This window comes from Poecilia mexicana, unplaced genomic scaffold (assembly GCF_051168715.1).
Source record: "Poecilia mexicana isolate PSO_F unplaced genomic scaffold, ASM5116871v1 scaffold_20, whole genome shotgun sequence".
NCBI classification, from domain to species: domain Eukaryota; kingdom Metazoa; phylum Chordata; class Actinopteri; order Cyprinodontiformes; family Poeciliidae; genus Poecilia; species Poecilia mexicana.
In genome coordinates, this window is record NW_028263389.1 from 19,341,262 (window position 1) to 19,361,472 (window position 20,211).

The 20,211-nt window shown below is 38.2% G+C and overlaps 1 protein-coding gene across 3 annotated transcripts in view; it reads right to left on the bottom strand.

Moving 5' to 3' along the window:
- Positions 1–20,211, bottom strand: part of LOC106932144 (uncharacterized) — a 62,913-nt gene that overhangs the window by 11,591 nt on the left and 31,111 nt on the right. For 2 of the 3 annotated variants that reach the window (XM_088001432.1, XM_088001434.1), the window contains exons 3-18: positions 17,935–18,182; positions 16,996–17,166; positions 15,351–15,482; positions 9,138–9,212; positions 7,821–7,913; positions 6,044–6,176; positions 5,541–5,584; positions 5,132–5,305; positions 4,962–4,988; positions 3,948–4,001; positions 3,777–3,851; positions 3,641–3,688; positions 2,869–2,994; positions 1,187–1,240; positions 740–775; positions 483–617 (exon numbers count right to left, since the gene is read on the bottom strand). In XM_088001432.1, coding sequence (XP_087857558.1) covers positions 483–617; positions 740–775; positions 1,187–1,240; positions 2,869–2,994; positions 3,641–3,688; positions 3,777–3,851; positions 3,948–4,001; positions 4,962–4,988; positions 5,132–5,305; positions 5,541–5,584; positions 6,044–6,176; positions 7,821–7,913; positions 9,138–9,212; positions 15,351–15,482; positions 16,996–17,166; positions 17,935–18,182 — 1,625 coding nt within the window. The remainder of the gene's footprint in view (positions 1–482; positions 618–739; positions 776–1,186; positions 1,241–2,868; positions 2,995–3,640; positions 3,689–3,776; positions 3,852–3,947; positions 4,002–4,961; positions 4,989–5,131; positions 5,306–5,540; positions 5,585–6,043; positions 6,177–7,820; positions 7,914–9,137; positions 9,213–15,350; positions 15,483–16,995; positions 17,167–17,934; positions 18,183–20,211) is intronic. The other variant, XM_088001433.1, reaches the window with a different exon arrangement.

A 20,211-nucleotide genomic window follows, 5' to 3' on the forward strand; every position in this document is an offset into this window, starting at 1 on the left:
TTGGGAGGATTTCACTAAACAAATATGAAACATCAAACCAGAGCTGTTTTTTCTACTTTCCTTTATAAGAATAGAAAATATAATCATATATACATGTAAATATAAACTAGTTTTGGCCAATAAAAAGTCTGAAATCAGCTACCAAGAGTAAATAAAAACACTTAACAGAACATTAAACATGTTTTTTTTTGCGTGTAGAAAGTAGTTTTGCACATTTTGTTTTTAACATGCAAAACTAAGAATCTTGTTTTAATAAAAAATGAAATCTTCCTTATGAAATGCTCAGTTGAATTGTTTTACCAAGAGTTTTGGACAGAAACTTGTGAAGACAGAAATATGAGAGCATTAGAAACAAATGCATGCCACACTTTTCAGATTGAACATGTAAAATCATTTAAATGCATTAAGTTTGAGGTTAGAAGGGAAAATAAATGTAGAAAAATTCAAGCTTGATGAATTTCTTCACCATAAGACATGCGTACCTCTAGCGCCACGGCGAAGCGACTTCCTGAGGGTCCGGGCGGCCCAGGAGGTCCAGGCGGACCCCTTGGACCAGGCTGCCCCTCGGTGCCAGGTGACCCCGGTAACCCTGGAAACCCAGCCGGACCCTGATCTCCCTGAGAGACAAACTGAGTATTAAATCCCCTCATTGGCTCTCCAGCCAGCAGGAAAAAAACCATCCTAATTATTGCTGCTAATGGTTCGTTATCCTTTCAGACGAGCGTTAAATAGATGGTACCTTTGGTCCTGGTGGCCCGCTCGCTCCAGGCTCTCCCTTTTAACAAACAAACGAAAAATAATGAAATTAAATTAGCGGTGCTGCCGACTGCAGACGGCTCCGACTGGCGTTAAAAAGCGGAGCGGCTTTTAAAGCAGCGCAGACTTGTTTACACTCCAGCTCCCCTGCTTTATTACTCCGTGGGGTCACCTCATTAAGAGCCAGGCTTTTTATGCTGGATGGATGGTAATTGTTTCTTTTTTTTAACCAGAGTGTTTGCAGAAGGTAAATTAGGGCTGCCCTGTGCAGAGGTTGCCATGGCAGAAATTACGCTAAGACAGGTTTTCAAGTCAGGACAGGAATCGTAGATATTTACAATGTAGACATGTGAAAAAGGAGAATTTACAGAGTTAATGGGTTCTGTTAAAGTGGAGCGTTTTATTTCTCAGTGATGAGTTTTAGACTCACCTTGTCTCCTTTCTCTCCTGCAGGGCCTGGGTCGCCGTCTTTTCCATCAACTCCCTGCAATAAAGGCAACAATTTACTTATATTTTAACTTTTACTTCCTCAGAGAAACAACTCGTAACAAGATGAACTTTTTGTTTTTGTCAAAATTTCAAACTTTTCCTGAATAAATATCCCTGCAGCAGTAAGGCTTCATGTAAATTCAAAAATACTAAAACATTGTTTATGAATGAAATCTGCAAAAACAGAGACTGTAAAGTGGAAGGTGCAAACATTGGAATACTATAAAAAGTTTATTTCAGTAATTCATTAATAAAATGAATCTGTGATAAATTACAACTTGTTTTCTTAATGATTGTGGCTAAAAAAAACAAATTCTGATTATCAGAAAATGTGAATAATAAAGAGAACAGAAGTTACAAAAAGATTTGTTTTTAATGAAAGAAATTTAACATGAATGAGAAACAAGCAGGCTAAACCATTAAGGGTTAAAGAAAGAAGGAAAAAGGGAAATATGGAAGAAAATCAAGAAAAAAACAAACAAGGAAATAAAGAAGGAAAATAAAAGAATAAAGAAAAGGAATCAATGAAACAAGGAAAGAGGAAAAAATTATGGAAATAAGCCAAGGATGGACAAAAGGACAGCCACCCGGCGGATCTGGACAGCCACCGGGCGGATCTGGTCAGCGACCCGGCGGATCTGGTCAGCCACCGGGCGGATCTGGTCAGCCACCCGGCGGATCTGGACAGCCACCCGGCGGATCTGGACAGCCACATTGCGGATCTGGTCAGTCACCCGGCGGATCTGGACCGCGACATGGCGGATCTGGTCAGCCACCGGGCGGATCTGGTCAGCCACCGGGCGGATCTGGACAGCCACATGGCGGATCTGGACAGCCACCGGGCGGATCTGGACAGCCACATGGCGGATCTGGTCAGCCACCGGGCGGATCTGGTCAGCCACCCGGCGGATCAGGTCAGCCACCGGGCGGATCTGGACAGCCACCCGGCGGATCTGGTCAGCCACCGGGTGGATCTGGACAGCCATATGGCGGATCTGGACAGCCACATGGCGGATCGAGACAGCCACCGGGCGGATCGAAACAGCCACCGGGCGGATCTGGACAGCCACCGGGCGGATCTGGACAGCCACCGGGCGGATCTGGACAGCCACCGGGTGGATCTGGACAGCCATATGGCGGATCTGGACAGCCACCCGGCGGATCTGGTCAGCCACCGGGTGGATCTGGACAGCCATATGGCGGATCTGGACAGCCACATGGCGGATCGAGACAGCCACCGGGCGGATCGAAACAGCCACCGGGCGGATCTGGACAGCCACCGGGCGGATCTGGACAGCCACCGGGCGGATCTGGACAGCCACCGGGCGGATCTGGACAGCCACCGGGCGGATCTGGTCAGCCACATGGCGGAGCTGTGCCTGGCTACCTTTACTTAATATAATCTCCTCTTTCTTTATGGTGATTTGAGCTGTGCGGTTCTTTTAGTGGTGTGTTGTCTCTGGAAGTCAGCACAGCGGCCCACCATGACCGACCCCCTGAGAGACGTTAATGCTCCGACTCCGGCACCAGATGGGCAGAACTTTATAGAGCTGCTCGGATCTGATCTGATTAAATAATCCCATTTCAGGTTCAGATCAAAATGAGATGGGGTGAAAAACTCACAGCGAGTCCCGGTTCTCCGTTCGTGCCATCTTTCCCAGGAGGCCCAGGAGGCCCCGGAGTGACACCACCAGCTGAGGATCCTGGGAGGCCAGGCAGCCCTGGGGGGCCCGGAGGCCCTGGGGGGCCCTGAGGATACACAACATAATGTTGACAATTAATATTTTAAGTTATAGCGCTTTCTTGAACAAGTTCAGTACATTTTTTGCACAAATCTCTGTTTTAGGGTCTCTGTCACTTTAAATCCTACTGAACTGCTGCTGGTCACGCCCCCCCAACTCAACGTTTACACTCGCATGAGTAAATGGCTGCAAACAGATGAGCAATTATACAGCCATACATGTTTGAAAAGCATTAGTAGAGCCTCCTGCAAAACCAACAAGAATGCAAGAAGTGATCAACAAAACACTTGTCTTTTCCAGTAGCCATTGTACAGCGCACACAGAGGTAAAACCAGCTCTGTTTGGGTTGCTAGGTAACGGATCAGTGTGACTCAATAAAAGGCTCCAGACACCAAACAGCATCTGGTTGGTTTTTAGAAGCAGTTGACACTCAAATGGAGGAACAAAAAAGTGCAAAATGTGAATTCTGCATAACAGATCCCCTTTAAAGAAAAGGTGATCTCTATCTATTAATTGGATAACTGATTTTTCTTCAAAATAAAGGCAAATTATTGATAAATTTCTTACTCTGTGTTGGTCTAATTTAGCAAATCTAAATTAATTAGATTACATTTTGTGGTTGAAATGTGATACAAACAGTTTTGGTTCCTTACCCTGACAACCTCTGTATCGCTGTCAAAGTCTTCGAATCCAGAGCCCTCCTGTGTAAAACACGGTTAAATCCACAACCTTAAAGTGAATTTATGGCATCAACATGTTAAAAAGAGGAGAAATGTATGAAGAACAAACCATGAGAGCTTTGCTGGGTGGACCAGGAGGTCCAGGAGGCCCGGGAGGACCAGGAACCCCCAGGCCCGGATCACCCTGAGGAAGACAGCAGCAGCATTAACTGTTGGAAAGTGTTTGAACACAAAGTCCATCAGGAAGTTTGTCTTTCATTATTTACACTTCGTTCCTTACTTTCTCTCCCTTTAGACCAGAATCTCCTGGTAGTCCAGGGAATCCTGCTGCTCCCTGGAAAAAACAAACCAAATCCAAAATTTCAACCATGCTGAAAACCCAGAGAAGAAAATTAAGGATTAAGATAAAATAACTCAAAATGTCAAATACGGTAAGCACAAAAATGGAGATCAGGGAAATACAACGGCGAATTAAGGGCGTGGAATAAAAAGCAGAAAATTTCCACCAAAATATTTTGAGAAAACAAACTGAAATTTCTGAGTTTCAGATGTTGAAAATTTCAAACCTTTTTTGATTACTCTAAAAATGTCTGAGTTTCTCTAGCAAATTTTAAAAATTTCAACCAATTTTCTTTTTTACTTTTCAAACTCAGAATATTTCAAAATTTCAGTTTTTCTACCAAATTTTTTACTTTTGAAGCTAAGAATTTTTTTTTCAAGAAAATTTCTGAAATTGATTTCAAAATCTTCTTGTTTTCTTTAGCACATTTTTTTAATTTTCAAACTTAGAAATTTCCAATTTTTTTCTAGAAAGTTTGAGATTTATTTCAAAATTTCAGAGTTTTACTTGCAATGTTTTATTTTTCAAACTCAAAAATTTTCAGTTTTTTTTCCTACAAATTTTCTGAGATGAGTCTCAAAATATCTTTGCTTTTTCTAGCAAATGTTTGACTTTTCAAACTCAGAAATCTTCATTTTTTTTCTAGAAAATTTCTGAGATTAGTCTCAGAATATGTGGCATTTGGACTTTTTTGGCAAAAATTTACTTTTTTTTCTATCTATAATGTCTTTAGTATTCTGTCATAGAGAGTGCACCTAAAAGCAGACAAAAATGTTTTAACCATTTGTCCCCTAATGTGATGATGCCCTGGGCAGAGAGCCACATCCTTTATATTTAGAATCCCTGCTGAGTTTCCTACGTCTTGTCCTCCATGTTGGATAATTCCTACATAATCTCATTTGACTTTACCTTTAGCAGTAAAACATGAGACATCAGTGAAGGAGTTTTACTCACTGGCAGCCCGCGTTCACCTTTCATCCCCTGGAGAACAGATAAAAATAGAAACACATCCATCAGTGTGTACTCTGCTGATAAACAACACATCACTGCTGCTCTGGAAAAAAACTGAAAGCTGCTGATTGCTGTAAATCAAACAAACAAGAAGATTCAATTAAAAAACTCACAGGCTCGCCATCTTTCCCAGGAAGCCCAGTTGGGCCTGCAGGTCCCTTTGGCCCTTGAGGACCTCTTGGTCCAGGATCCCCTCCCCCACCTGCTGCTTGTCCTGGAGGGCCAGGAGGTCCTGGAGGACCTGGCTCACCTGGTTCACCTTTCTGCCCTGTGGACACCTGGAGGGACTGAATATCGAAGAGAATTCAGGTGAATACCTTCATCCACAATCAATCTAATAAATAAATGCGGTCAGATCAATCAGTCGTTTTTATGTTATGATGTAATCAAAGGAAGGTTTCTGCTGCAGTAACTTTAAATAGGACAGATTCAGCTCCGTGTATCTGGGACAAACTGCTTCACAGAGCTACACGTTAACATGCTTAAAGTGCAAAACGTGTCCAGGAGAAGATGCCAACTTACAGCGTCGGCTCGTCTCTCAGAGGCGTTCGCCCGAGATGTTGCTGCTGTCAGAAAAACACACCGATAAGATTTTATGAGTTCAGTTTCAGCTGTGAAACAAACAGACAGGATGAGAAAGATGTGCTGGTTTGTTGCAGGTCAAGAGAAAAGACTACAGTGATGAGAGAGAGAGATAAAGCGCCTCTTTAGCACCATCTGGTGGCCATCAATGAAATGCAACAACAGACGGTCCAGAGAATATCACAGAAAATATTTAAAATTATAAATGAATGCATTGATCCATTTTAATACTAATTTATTTTTAAACATGTATTTTAACTAACTTAATAATGAATGTCCAATAATAATAAATAAAAATAGAATAAAGATAAAGATTAGTAATTACAATCAAAATTACTGTACAAGAATAAGATATAAATTTATAAAACTAAAATTAAGTGCAGGTTAATAATCAAACTGCAATAATAATAATAATAATAATAATAATAATAATAATGTTTTACCTCTTACGGTGGTCATTTCCAACTCCTGGCCAGATGACTCCTCATCATCTCCATCTTCATCATCAATTAGTGACGGTTCAGTGGGCGGAGCTTGGACTGGGCCGCCATATGTGGGATCCGGTTCTGGAAAAACCTACAAACCAGAAATACAAGCTCACATATTAAAAAAACAAACAACAAAACCCATTAAAATGTGTAAAAAATGAAAATAAAATAGAAATTATGGAGGACTGACACTTCCTTCCTAAATTAAACTCCATTAAGGTCAAACCTATATCATACATCCGCTCCAGATTTTACACTTTAATTGTTTACTGGCTGCAACTGAATGTTTACAAAGCAAACCTGATCTGCTGCATAATTTTCCCATCAAAATGTTGGCAGGAAAGCAAATCACAGCTTTGAGCAGAGACGCAGTTCTTGGTAAACATCAGTAAGACATCGACAATATGGCTGCTTGTGAATTAGCAGGCAGTTAAAAAGATCAAAAACACATCATTCAGGATGTCTTTACAAAACGGAAACCACTTTTAAGCTCTGATGAGGCAAATGAGAGCTGAACCTGAAGGACATTCATGTTTGATTTTAGTTTGATACGAATATAATATGATGCTAAACTCATTTTTGTTTTGGGCTAAATGAAGCTCATAAAAGCTCTTAAAGGGCCGGTTGTCCCAGAATGTATCGATAAAACCTGTTCACTGTTAAAGTATGAATGAATTCTTAAAATTAAATATTATTGAGCATTGTTTCAGTGTTATACTTATTGTGACTTTTTGTAATAAAAATCAATGTTTGTGGTTCAAATTTGGAAATATTTGCGCTTATTTATGATGGTAAATGTGACTTTTTATTACTCGCTGCACAGATCATTGACCATAATCTGACATCAGTTAAGGTTGAAGCAGCTGTTTAGTAGGAGTAAGAAAGTTTTATCAAATGTTTGAGAAAAATATGCAATAAACTCCCAATTATAAGCATAAAAAAGTTTGGGAATTTGTTGATTTTGCCTGAATTTCCAGGCTAATTCTCAAGAAACTGGAGGGACTGATTGATATAATTTGGCATTAAACAGATAAAAACTGCATTGATTTGATTGATAACATAATATTTAAGCATACTTAGTGTTTAGTTAGAATCTAGAAGGCTGTGATTGTTTTTAGCTTTATCTGCTCAACAATAAGCTTTTTTTATGTATCCAAACCATAAAAGGGCTTCAAAACAATTTCTATTCCTTTCTTGATTTGTTCAGAAATAATCCTTAACATTGTGCATTGTGTGGCATTTACAGAACTATATTTAAAAAACAATAACTGTTGTGCAGCACATAACCCATTCTGTATTTAACAAATTAACTGTCTTTTTATCATAAACATTCAGGAGAAGCTTCCTTTTTCACAGTGACTTGGAATATAATTTGATATTTTACAGCTACGTTTTTCCTGGTGTCCACCGTCAGAACTGGGTGACAACGAGATTTAATTTAACAAGACACACTTTCAGCTGCGGATACGGATCTTTTCATCCAGCCGGTGAAATAAATCCGACAGGTTTCCCTGTGGAGCTATTTCTGGAAGTGTAATAATGTAGCTGACTTTCCCCCCTCGTCTGAAAACCCGGCACCCTGCGGTGCGCGTTTGAGAGCACCGAATTGGCAGACAGCGGCACATATCAGGGCGTTCCAGTCTCCAACAGGCCTGCAAGGATAAGAGCTGTTTTCTTTGGTTTGGGTCCAGCTCAGTGAAATGGCAAAAAGCCAGGAGAACAGCGAACGCACCATGGGGTATTCTCTCTCCTCCACAATCTTCTTCACTTCATCTCCTTCCTTTGAGTCGTCATAATCTTCATCCCCGCTCCCAAAACCCGACACCTGAAGCAAACATGAGAGCAAAGGGAAGAAGAGAATTGGAGTCACAACATAAACATTTAGGAGAACAGAGAAGATGGACGGAAGAATAATCAGAGTTCAGGCTGGAGGACGGGAAAAGAAAAGCAGTCTCAAAAAAAAGATTTTTTTAAAGCATAATTCCAAGATTAAAAGATTATATTTAGGAGAAAACACATTTTAGAGCCAGAAACATAAAACCAACATGAAAATACAGTTATTTTATCACAAAACTCTTCAAAAGATCCAAGACAGAGAGGAACGACCATAAAAGGAGTCCTGACATGTCACCTTAGACTACCTGTGTTGTAAAGAGAAAACTTATCATCTTTCTGTCCAAAACTATATTTTTTAACAGTAAAAGAGGTACATTTACATTCAAAGCTGTGAAAAAGTTAAATATTTTTGTCACATTTAAAAAAATTAACCTCATGTTAGACCAATTTTACTGGACGATAAATTGTCCCAGAACTTATTGTGATAAGCAATAATATTGTAGTTTTGAGACCATTTTCAAGTAATATAATAGCAATAATGGCGCAATAATGCAAGGACACATTCTCAAGAATCAATAAACTTTATATTCTAATGAACATTTAAACACTGGAACTGGACGACGTTTGAAATATCCTAAATAAATAAATAAACAAATAAAATGAATCATGAAGCCTCTAAAACAGAAATATATTTTAAACAAAGTTTAGTTGAGACCAAAGCACCAGTTTTTGGTAAAAAAGAGAAAAAAATTGAAGCAAATGACAATTATATTTTTTGTAATTCCGAAGTTTATTGCTCATAGAAAGTAATTAAAATGCAAAATTTTGAATTACTCTGAAAATTAAAATGTGACATAATTTAAATAACACATATTTACTGAATAAATTATTTTATGTTATGGCCGTTCTGATAAACCAACTGGAAGAAAAACCCAACTGGAGTCCAGATGTTGTTGTTTTTGTTTGTTGCTTTTATGAGAAACCAAAAAAATAAAATCTTTCTCTGTATATCAGTAGTTTTGTGAATACAGGACCAGTTAGTTCTGCAAAGAATTTATTTTTTTAGTTAATGAAAATATTTCTTTGCTTCTTGTTTTAATTATTTCAAATTCACAGAGTCTGCTGCAACGCTGTACTCCCACCAGCAGAGGGCGTACTAACCAAGGGTTTTTGAGCAGTTTTCCTGTATGCAGAGTTTTTAAGGCAGACTCACGTAAGGATCGTCCTCCTCACACTGGTCACCTGGAGCCGTGGGATCCGAGTTCAGCAGCAGTTTCTGGATGGAGCCCTGCAGACGAAGAAGAGTGACGGACATTATGGAGGCTTAGCTGTAATGTCTCCCTTATATTTATACTTGGAGCCCCAAACTTTCCTCCCTTGCAAACCTTTCTCAAGCCTTTTAACATTAAGTCACATTAAACCACAAACTTCAAGGTAATTACCAGAATAAGTGCAGCTCAAGGAAATGATTCTTGGTTTTTGCCCCATTTACTCTGACACTCTAAATTAAATCAAATTGTCACTGCCTCGTTTTGATTGACACTATTTTATGGTTTGAGGTTTCCACCTCCGGCTGGATTCTCACTGCGCAGGTGGAGTTAAACCTTTCATAGCATCACAAAAACACAAACTCTTACCAGGTGTTTAGTTTCTAAGGGAAATATCTTAGCATGCTTGAAATAAGACAAAACTAACTTTTCAGCAAGAAATTGCTGAACATTTCTTAATATTGATGAATCTGCCAGTGAAAATGTTACTTTTTCATTAATATTCAAACTTTTTTTTAGATTTTTATTGTTTCTTATTTAATGGAAACACAGCAATTGCAAAATTTTGATTTTTTTGACATTAGTGGAATATCGGAAACGTTTATCGCTCATTTATAATGGAAACACATTGAAGGATGGGCCAAGTCAAAGTCCAGACTTAAATCTGCTGCTTTAGCACATAGATGTTCTCCATGCAGCTTGGACTATTTTGCAAAAGAAAATAGGAAAAAATTAAATTTTTATGACGTGTAAAAAATACCGAAAAATACTGGCAGCTGTAAATGTGGTTCTTGCTTTGGTCTGCAATAAAATTAACCAACTTTTAATTTTGTACATTGATTTAATTTGTAGATAAAGCTTTGGGGGAATTGTTAGACTTTAATTTGTGAGCCCTAAAGATATCCAGATGAGTCAAATGCTCGACATGTCGCTCTAAATCTTAGTTTATAGTGATGTTATTTTTTATTTTCCTGTTTCCAGATTACTGCCTTAAAGGTGGTCTGAGCTGCATCATGGGATCACACAGGTGGGAATGAAGTCTAAAACATCTTCCCGAAAGAGATTCGGCCAAATTTGTTGATGTAAAGATGAAGCCAGAAGACAAACACCCGTTTTTAATGGAACAAGGCATTGCCTGTGAAATCTCGATGTGGTAGAGACGTGATAAACAGAGACGGATGGAACAAATGGAGAGAAAGAGGAGGAATGGGTGGATAAGAGCCACTGGAGCGAGCCAAATCACAGACATCTGTTTGTGCAGTAAACAACACATCTGAAACAAAGAATGTGCCACGTAATCCAGTCTGCAGCTTTAAAATGAGAATTCACTCGTTCACTCCGTTGGCTTGCATGTTCAGATAATTAATTAGATGAATGTAAACAATCATAACACAGTTTGGTCCAAGGATCCATGAGGTTGATTTATAAATCTTACATTAAGCAACAATCTGAGAGGGTGAAAATATTTTCTTTCTGAAAAAACAAAAGTAAACTTCATCTGAGACATTTTCCAAAAGATACAAGATCCATTTCCTTCTGAATATGCAGAATTCCCATTTCATAAATTATGGAATTTTTTCCCATATTTTCTATAATTAGATGATTTTGTAACTGAGGTAAAAGTATTCCAGTGGCATTAGTTCAGAAATTAGGAAGGTCTTATTTTTCTTTCTCCTGTAATCTGAAACTGAATCTTCAAATTGAACGTTAACATCAGAACTACAGCACAGCTAGCAGAAGCAGGAAGGTAGAAAAGCAGTGGATTAATCTCCACTGCCTTAATGGCTGATGGGATTGGTCATAATGCATTTTTTCCTTGGAGGTGGACAACAATTACATTTAGCATCAATACTGCAGCACAGCTGTCTGCCACAGGAATATAGAAAAGCAGAAATTTAGAAGTTCCCACTGGCAGTTACATAAAAAATTAGGTCAAATTTATGATTGTTTACAAAACATGTATTCCTTAGAGGAGCAGTAAGTGCAAGCTTCATTAGTTTAAACGACCGTTTGCAATTACTTCAAAACGTAGGCAAAGACTAACAGATGGTTGGTTGAAGAAACAGGCAGGTGAACTGATGGATGGATATTTTTTCTTTTCTTTTTCTCACATTTCTCACCTGGAAAACCCCTAAATAATACTCTGTATGTCTTCAGGCTGCGTCTTCATCTCTAAACCTAATGTGTCCTTAAGATCTTTACCTTATTATCGAAGCGAAAACACTTTTTACTTCCAGGAAGGAAGCTTTCAACAGTAGCAATGGGCTCATAAAGTGCTGGACACAGACGTAATCAAACTGGAAAGCTGGAATGAGACCCTGTGTAAGACCAAGTTAAACTTTTATTGTTCTTTCTTCTTCCTGTGTGTTCATCCAAAGCCACGGCGAGGCTACGGCTGCAGAGAGCCGGTGCTGCTGAATCAGGCCTGTTATTGCTCTCTGAGAGATGATCTCTGACTGAGCTGCCAACTCAAACACTGAGCAGCTGAACAGACACTACTGCTCCTCCTCGTCTGAATGTAGCAGGGCAGAGGAGTGATGAAATACATGGGGCTTACTCTGAAGAGGCAGTAGAACCCTATGAAGGAGATCTATTGTCTTATAGCAACCATTTTTAATCTGAGCATCTATATGTGCAACCTCTGATTGCATAGGTAGGGAACAGAAATGGTAAAATAGCAGCAGAATCCAGCAGTTCATTGACAAAATGCATTGTAATTTATAGTTTTTATGAAACCAAAGTTAATTGCAAACAGTATTTTACAGTCAGACGTGCAAAAATGTGAAGATCTTTTGGTTGTACGTCAGTCTGAATACTTTACATTCTTTCCCTCAAGGTTGGAGAAAAAAAAGATTAAAAAATCACAATGACAGACGACAAAGAATGACAACTATACAGAGAAAGGTCACAGCGCCCAACTCATAAAAAGTTAGACTTTTTAAAATATTTTAAGCTTTGAAAGAAAGTAGGAAATGAAATCCTGCATTTGATAAACTTAGGGTCTTTTCTTACTTGATGGTACGGTAGACTATCAGGACCAAAACTGCAACATTTATTGCATTTTCTGTTGCTGTGGTTTTCTTTCACACTGGACTGTGTCAAATGATCCAAACTAATTCAAACTCCAGTTCTCCTCCTCGCCTGTGAGGGCGCTGCACCAGGAGCTATTGGAGGAAATGACATGAAAACCTCAGAAGACGACACTGAGCTCAACTTCTTTCTTCACAAAATATAAATAAAAATGGAGTAGCGTCAGATTTTAGCAGCTGCAGGATTTCTCTTTTTCTTTGGTAAAAGACCACAAGCCATTCCTCTTGCTAGTGCTAGCCACACGTTTGTTTTGGTTGTATTTACCCAGAATGCCCTGCGCCATAGCCTGCTTCCTGCTTTTGGAGCGGTCTCTGGTCTGTTTGGCATTCATATAGACATTTGAACCAAACCAAAGGTCACTCTTTTGGTCCGCATCAGAGTTCGATCATTCTTATCTCCCCAAATGAAGCAGACTTTCCAGACAAATGAACCGAAGTTTGATTGAAACAGATTAAACAATGCCAAATTTATTTGAAATAATCAATAGTATAGATTGAAATGATTCTAATTTAAAGCCTGGTGTCCCCAGAAAATAAAAGCAGAGCTGTATTTTTAAGGATTTAAAGTTTAGATTTAAAAAATCCACATAAGTTAGTTTAAATTCCTCAACTGCTGGATGGATTGTTCAAAAGTAAATGGACTCCTGTCTGAAGCCAAAAAAGGAGCTTTGAATAAAAACAAACTCCTTCCTTGGTCTTTGAAAGCTTCTCAGCTTTCTCTAATAACATGTTAACCACGTAAATCGTTTACGGTAGGAACCTTTTTCCTCCTCTTTCCACTAAGAACTTACAGTTTTCCCATCACATGAACTTGCTTTAGTGAAATGCCAGGGAAGGTTTCCCATCTTTCATGTCAGTCAGTCCATTTTCTCCTGTTTATAAATTACAAATGTTCCAAATTCACTATGATATTATGGTCGATATTTATACAGGGCTGATATTTTAAATAATAAACCAGAGACAGGAAGGAAACAAGCTGACAGCTGTTTGGACAAATGGATGGATGGAGAAATGAGTCAGAGGATCTGCAGGTTTCACCAAGTCAAATTTAAGACTTTTTAAGACCTTTTTTTAATGCCAACTTGAATTAAATTTAAGGCAGGAAAGCTTTATATGGGGAATCCTGCTATATTACAATCATAATTAGCAAAATTATAAATTTCTGGGGTTTGTTTGCGGCTCTTAGCAGCGTCTTTGTGCTAACCTTAAATATTTTTTAGCAGAGAATAATGAGATAGTGGTGAAAACAAACTTTATCCAGTCAACTGGACATAAATTTACACTAAAACTGCTCGACAATCGCTAGCTCTCCTCCAGTAAAGCAACCGGTGACATTCATGAAAATTTTCAAACGTGAGCTTGTAACACAAGAAAGTTGAAAAATGTTCAACTTTATTAAACATATTTATACTGTACGCAACAGTATTTATCGCTCTCTGTATGTTGAGTCAAACACCAATCAACCGTAGACTCAAAAAGCTAGCTAGCTAGTTAGCAAGGGTACATTAGCGGCTACTTAGCGGTAGCCTCAACCGCCTCGAGTCAGAGGATGAAGACGACTCAAACTTTTGCCTGACAGAAAAGTCCCTTGAACAAATAAGAGATTAAATTGTCATGACGAAATTTAAGACATGTGAATAACTAACTGATGAAATTAGATTCATGAATTTATCCATCTATCCATCAATCCATCTATCCACAGGTGGATAGATGGATTGATGGTTGGGCAGATAGAAAATTGAATGAAAAGATGGATGGACATCCGGATAGATTAAAACTCATTTTCATTTTGGGCCATATCAAAAGTCTGACTGTTCTTAAAGGGCCAGTTCTGACAGGATATATTGATAAAACTAATTCAACTGTCGAAATATCAATAAATAGCTGTTGGTCCAAGATTTTGTGATTGTTTTTAATGTTTTTTTGCAATCAAAATAACAGATTTTGTAGTGAAATGTTTGTAAGAAATTTTTACAATATTTCCTTTTTATTACATCAATTACCGACCATAACTTGACATCAAGTAAGGCTGAGGCAACAGTCACTAAAACCCAATGATTTTGACCAATTCTGAGAAAATATGATCAAAATCAGAAAAAAATCTAGGGATCTGTTGATTTTGTGTGAATTTTGCAGATTTGTAAAAAACTGGAAGGACTTATTGATGTAATTTGGAGTTTAAAGGGCCACATAAAAAGCTATGGCGGGCCACATTTGGCCCCCGGGCCTTCAGTTTGACACATGTGGATTAAAAGACAGAAGGATGAATGAATGGATGTACAGTTGGGGGACAAAAAATGTTTTAAAATGTGTAAAAATAATCTAATCTTCAGAAGGTTTATTGGTGTTCAAAATATAAACCTGAGATTTTGATGATGATCCTGATAAAAGATCAAATCAGTTCTAGAAAAACCACCAACTATAAACAAACTACTGATATTCAGTTCACCTCAAATGATTTCTCCACACTATTATTAGGCACAAAATGCATTTTTTCAGGAAATCTCTGGATCTATTACTGTTTTATTATCCTTTACAACAACACTGAGGGCTGACTGCTCTCCTGCACTTCTAACCAGCTAAACTCCTGAGTATTTTTAACAGCTACTGAGGGGGATTGGGCTTTCTATCCCGGCATATTTATCAGTGATTAGGTTCAATTCAACGTCTCAGAGAGACGCTCAGCCGTACTTCAAACCTGTAAATCACAAACAGCTTGCCATTTATGAGCTCTCACCGGAGAAGACAGCACTCAGACACATGTGGTCTTTCATTCTGGGGTCTCTTGTGGTGGTCGTAAAGCTGCCAACAAAGATGACTGTGTTCACATCAGAAAATGCAACGGAGACAACCGCCCAAACATCACATCTGTCTGCATTCTGGGTCTGGATTCAGTCATCGCCGTGAACTCGTTGATCCAAACGCACTGACATCAGGAATGAGGGGCGAAACCAGCTGGATTAGCAGCTGTCAAACACGGCTAAGAGCAAACAGAGCAGGCCCTTCGTACTAAGAACGATGGGGGGAAGCAGCTTGACTTTGCACTCACAGCGAAGCTAAAAGACTCACCACAAACCGAGGGAGACCCGTTCCACCGGCATTCCCCACGAAGATCCCCGAACTGGTCTGGAAGGTCAGAGGCTGGGCGCTCCTGGTGAAGGCCACTCTGTGGTATTCCTCACAGTCCATGTAGAGGCGGATCTAAAGGGACAACACAAATGGGAAGGAAAGCTAGAAACGTTTAAACATAAACTACATTCACTCAGTCAAAATATGATCAAAACAGCCGTCAGACTGAACTGAATTTTGACTTTACTACACTAGATCCATTATTAGATTATTTCACTATAAAGTATAAAAAAATACCAGCGAAACTGGTATTTTTCTTCAATATTAAGGAGTTATTTACTTAAAACGAGCTCCTACTTCTTGCTGAAAAGTTGCTTATAAGTTAGTTTGGTCTTATTTCAAATGTAATTAGATATTTGGTCTAGAAATAGACAAAGATACTTTTGTGTTTTTGCACAAGACAAAAACAAACAGACGTACTGAGCCAGGAATACTTTCTATAGAAAGAAAACATGTTATGGAAGTCATAAGTTGTAAATTAGGCACATCGGCTTCCATAGTATTTTAAAAAACTGTTTTAAAATTGTTTGTGTAAGAAGTGAACATAGAAAGTGTGTACTATGAATCTGAAGAGCCACAATGTGTATAAAATATATTAATCCTGAGGATGTTTTACTGTTTTTATTGCTTTTATGTCAATCATGATTAACAAAATGTGTTTCTTTTACGTTACAAAAAAAACGTTAATTTCAAATTACTTATACAAAATAATCATTAAGTAAAAACATTTAACAGAAGATAAGCGACTGTTAGATTTACCGTCTTTAACATAACTGACCTAATTCAACTGAAAATAGTTTCAAAATAAGAAGGAAAAAACCTTTCAAACAAATCAGAGAAAAGTTTATTGAAAAATGCATGGATACAAAAAAATCTGTATAGTTTACTTTGTAAATTTGTTGTCATTTTATTGTTTGTAATTGATTATTAAAAGCAGTAAAAAGGGTGAATACTTTTTGTAGACATTGTAAGTAAAAGCACGGCTGAACATTAGTCTGAACTGTGCAAGAAAAAAAAGTTTGTTCTTTTTCTCTGATATTTATTAATGAGGAAGATAAGATTCTGTTATTCTCACTGCTTTATTAAAAATTAAAGCGGCTCGAGGTTTTTTGTTGTTTCTAAGAAAAAACCCTCAAAGCCATTACTGAGAGCTTCACGGCTCAACAGAACAACGACTCCGTTTCAGTAAGAATACGTTATATTTCTTATGTTACATAAATAAAAAAATAAAGCATAACTTTCGTCTCTGATAAAGTAATTTATTTATGAGAAATCTCAAAGTCTCATTATTCCTCAGAGCTAAAGCGAAGCACGGTTCAGATATGACTTTGTATTAGTCGGATTATTCAACTAAAATGAAACTCGTTCCATTATTCACTCTGGTTCTTCTCTAATATCATTTCGGTTTGTTTTATTTCTGAAGAGAACAATGTGGAGATTTTATGCTAAAAATATTGATATTCAGTCCAGGCATAAGAAATAAGAGAGAAACTAAACGCCAGAAAACATGACAAACTTTTGAACATGTGAGTTTTTATCCTCAGTGTCGTTAAAATCAAAACCAAAACCAATCCGCCCCGCTCACCTCTGCTCCTTGCACGGTCAGGGTAAACCTCGCCCAGCGTCCTGTCACCTCCCCCATTTTGAAAGAAGCAGCCTCTCTGGTCCCGCCTCTGGTTTCTGGGTCGGTGTAGTACAATATGACGTTCTGGGCGCCGTCTTCCACCTCCGACAGGGCGACACCGAGCTGCACGACCTTACCAATGCAGCCAAAACACAAAAAGGCATCAAGCAGCTGGTACTGGCCGATCAATTATTGCAAACAGCTGCGTTTTCACCAACTATGTAATTGTGCAAGTTCAAATTACAGAAATAAATACTTAATGGAAACAAAAAAGGTTTTTTCACTAAGATGAGTTTTATTTCCTACGATGCCGTATTAGGGACATCGTAGAAACATTTTTTTTAAAAAAAGGAGAAGCAAATTTCTGCCAAAAAACTCTGAAATGTTGATATTAATAAAGAAACTTGGACATTTCTGAGTCTCTGAAGTAGAAAAGTTTTGACTTTTAGAAAATTTAGAAAATTTGCAAAAGTTCTTTTCTAGAAAATATCAGAGATTAATCTCAAAATTCTGAGCTTTTACTAGCTTTTCTTTTTTTTTTACATTTCAGGCTCAGAAATTTCTTATTTTTTCTAGAGATTTATCTCAAAATTCAGTTTTTTTTGGTGGAAATGTACTCCTTTATATGTACAACGGCCCTAAAGCAACCAGTATAATTTCATAAAATTGCAATGGAAACATTTTTTTTTGCATTCCAACTGGATTTTGCTACTGTTGGAAACGATGAAGAAGACGACAGGAAGTGGTAGGAGAATGTCTCAGCATGGTTTCTATTGACCTATCATGTGATTTTAATTGCATCTCGTATTTAATGGAAACACCACTTCTGTGAATTTAAAGAAGATCAACAAAGTTTTCTGCACATTTGTAACAGAAATGCAGCTACAGATAAAGTCTCACTTTTTGAAACGCGTCTGTGATGGCGAACAGCACACCGCCGCGCCGTGTGGTCGGCTTCGCCATCACTGTGATGGCGAAGTCGTGATGGAACGGATCTGGGATGAACGACTTGGTGAGGCGGCCCACGTTGGCGCCCGGGCCGAAGCTGTAGGCCGGGTAGCCCTCGAATCCGGTGACAAAGGAGACGGAGGGAGGCAGGGGGACGCCGATCAGCTCCGTCAGATCCAACGAGCTGTGAGAACCCCGGTCTGCCACAAAACCAACAGAAGAGGTGGAGAGTGTGTTAGAAAGTGTGTTAAAAGAAAGCATTTGTTCTCCACTAGAGTTCAGAGGTCATCTCTGGCCGCCTTCAACCCAGAAGGAAACAAACTGGTCGACCAGAAAGCTACATGGAAACTGGGAACTGCTACTGGGAAAATACTGAGAACGAAAGAGACTCCAGACTGAAGGAAGTGGAGTTTGTATTAGCAATTTCTCATGACTGGGATTCTCCAGTTCACTAAAGACTGGGAGACATGCATCCATGCATGCTTCAAAGTATAAATGTAGCAGAAAAAGACGCAGTTTCCAAAACTTAAAAAACAAAATGTGACTATAAAAGGGGACAGATGCTTTTGGGTCGGTGGTTCCATCTGTAAAACCACACAAAAATTATAAGCAATTATTTGGGTTACTTTGTCTCTCATAACAAAAAAAAGAGCTTTTATGTATTAAGTCATACTTTCACAATGATGTCCATTCATTTCTAAATGTCAGTCTCAAACTAAACATTTAATTAGTTATCTAAATAGTTAGCTTGATGCTAAATGTTTAGCTTACTAACTAAACAGTTATGCTAAATATTTAGCCTACTGTCTAATTAGCAAGCTAAGCTTCCCATTGAAGCATTTAGTTTGGGACAAAATATTTAGTTTTCTAATTACATATTTAAGTTGGAGCTAAACATTTAGCTTACTAACTAATTAGCAAGCTAAGTACATCGCTAAATGTTTAGCGTTCCACTGAAGCATTTAGTTTGGGACAAAATATTTAGTTTTCTAATTACATATTTAAGTTGGAGCTAAACATTTAGCTTACTAACTAATTAGCAAGCTAAGTACATCGCTAAATGTTTAGCATTCCACTGAAGCATTTAGTTTGGGACAAAATATTTAGCTTGCTAACTAAATAGTTTGGAGCAAAATATTTCGTTTCCAAACTAAATATTAGTTTAGCGCTAAAAATTTAGTTTGCTAACTACTTACTGTAACGGAGTATTAGGATTACCGTACGATAAATTTTTATTTTATTTTTTTAATTTATTGTAAGAATAAAGTTGTATGAGCATAAAGTACAAAATAATACAGGAGTAAAGTCATCACAATTGCGGGATGCGAAGCGGTCGACATGCTGCCAACGGACCGCCAGCAGCACTGAAACAGCTGGACTCGTTCTGGTGGTACTAGGTGTGTTCGACATGCGTCAACAATCTGTTACTCTTCACATGTCGAAACTGAAAAGCAGAGCTGGAAGACAGAGGCCTTATAACAACATCCAGAACATTTTTTAACTTTTAGTCACAACTTCAAAAAGCAAGTTGGAGCAAAAACAACGCAGCACATCATTAACAAACACTTTACCAACAGGGGAGTAATAGTTTCTGCATAAATTCTGCAGGGTTTTGCAAGAAAACAGGAAGTCCAGGATCAATGCATCTAAATATTCTGTAGAGACACAAAAAACACAGATGTGGACAAGAAATGTCCTCAACGTAGGAAAATGTCAAATCAACCTGCAGACACCAACAGACGTTTACTGAACGAACCGAATGATACATGTGAGGTTCAGTGGCAAGTTTTTCCTTTTTTAGTTGAATTGTAAAGATAAATACTGTATTGTAGGTGACATGTCGTTCATATTGCTTCAAAGGAACTTAAAAATATATCATGAGAATAGCCTAAACTCATCTGGATATGTAGGCTCCTGCACTGTAAGTTAACATTTTTTGGGATGAAAAACTCGTTTGAAAATGAATGTGCTACTCCGAGTTCTCCTTTTATTCTACTGATGCTAAATGAATGTTCCAGTGAATGATGAATAAACATTTTACCGGAGCATTGATATGTCGCTTTGCTTGTGGGTAACCTGGCTGGAAGATTCGATAACAACACAACTTTTGGTTGAGTTAGGAAAACGTAAAAAGGATTTTGAATTCTGTCAACGTTGAAGGTAGCAGAGAAAGCAGGAGCCAATCGTAGCTTACAGCTCATTTTTCACTCATCAGTGGTTTAATCCTCG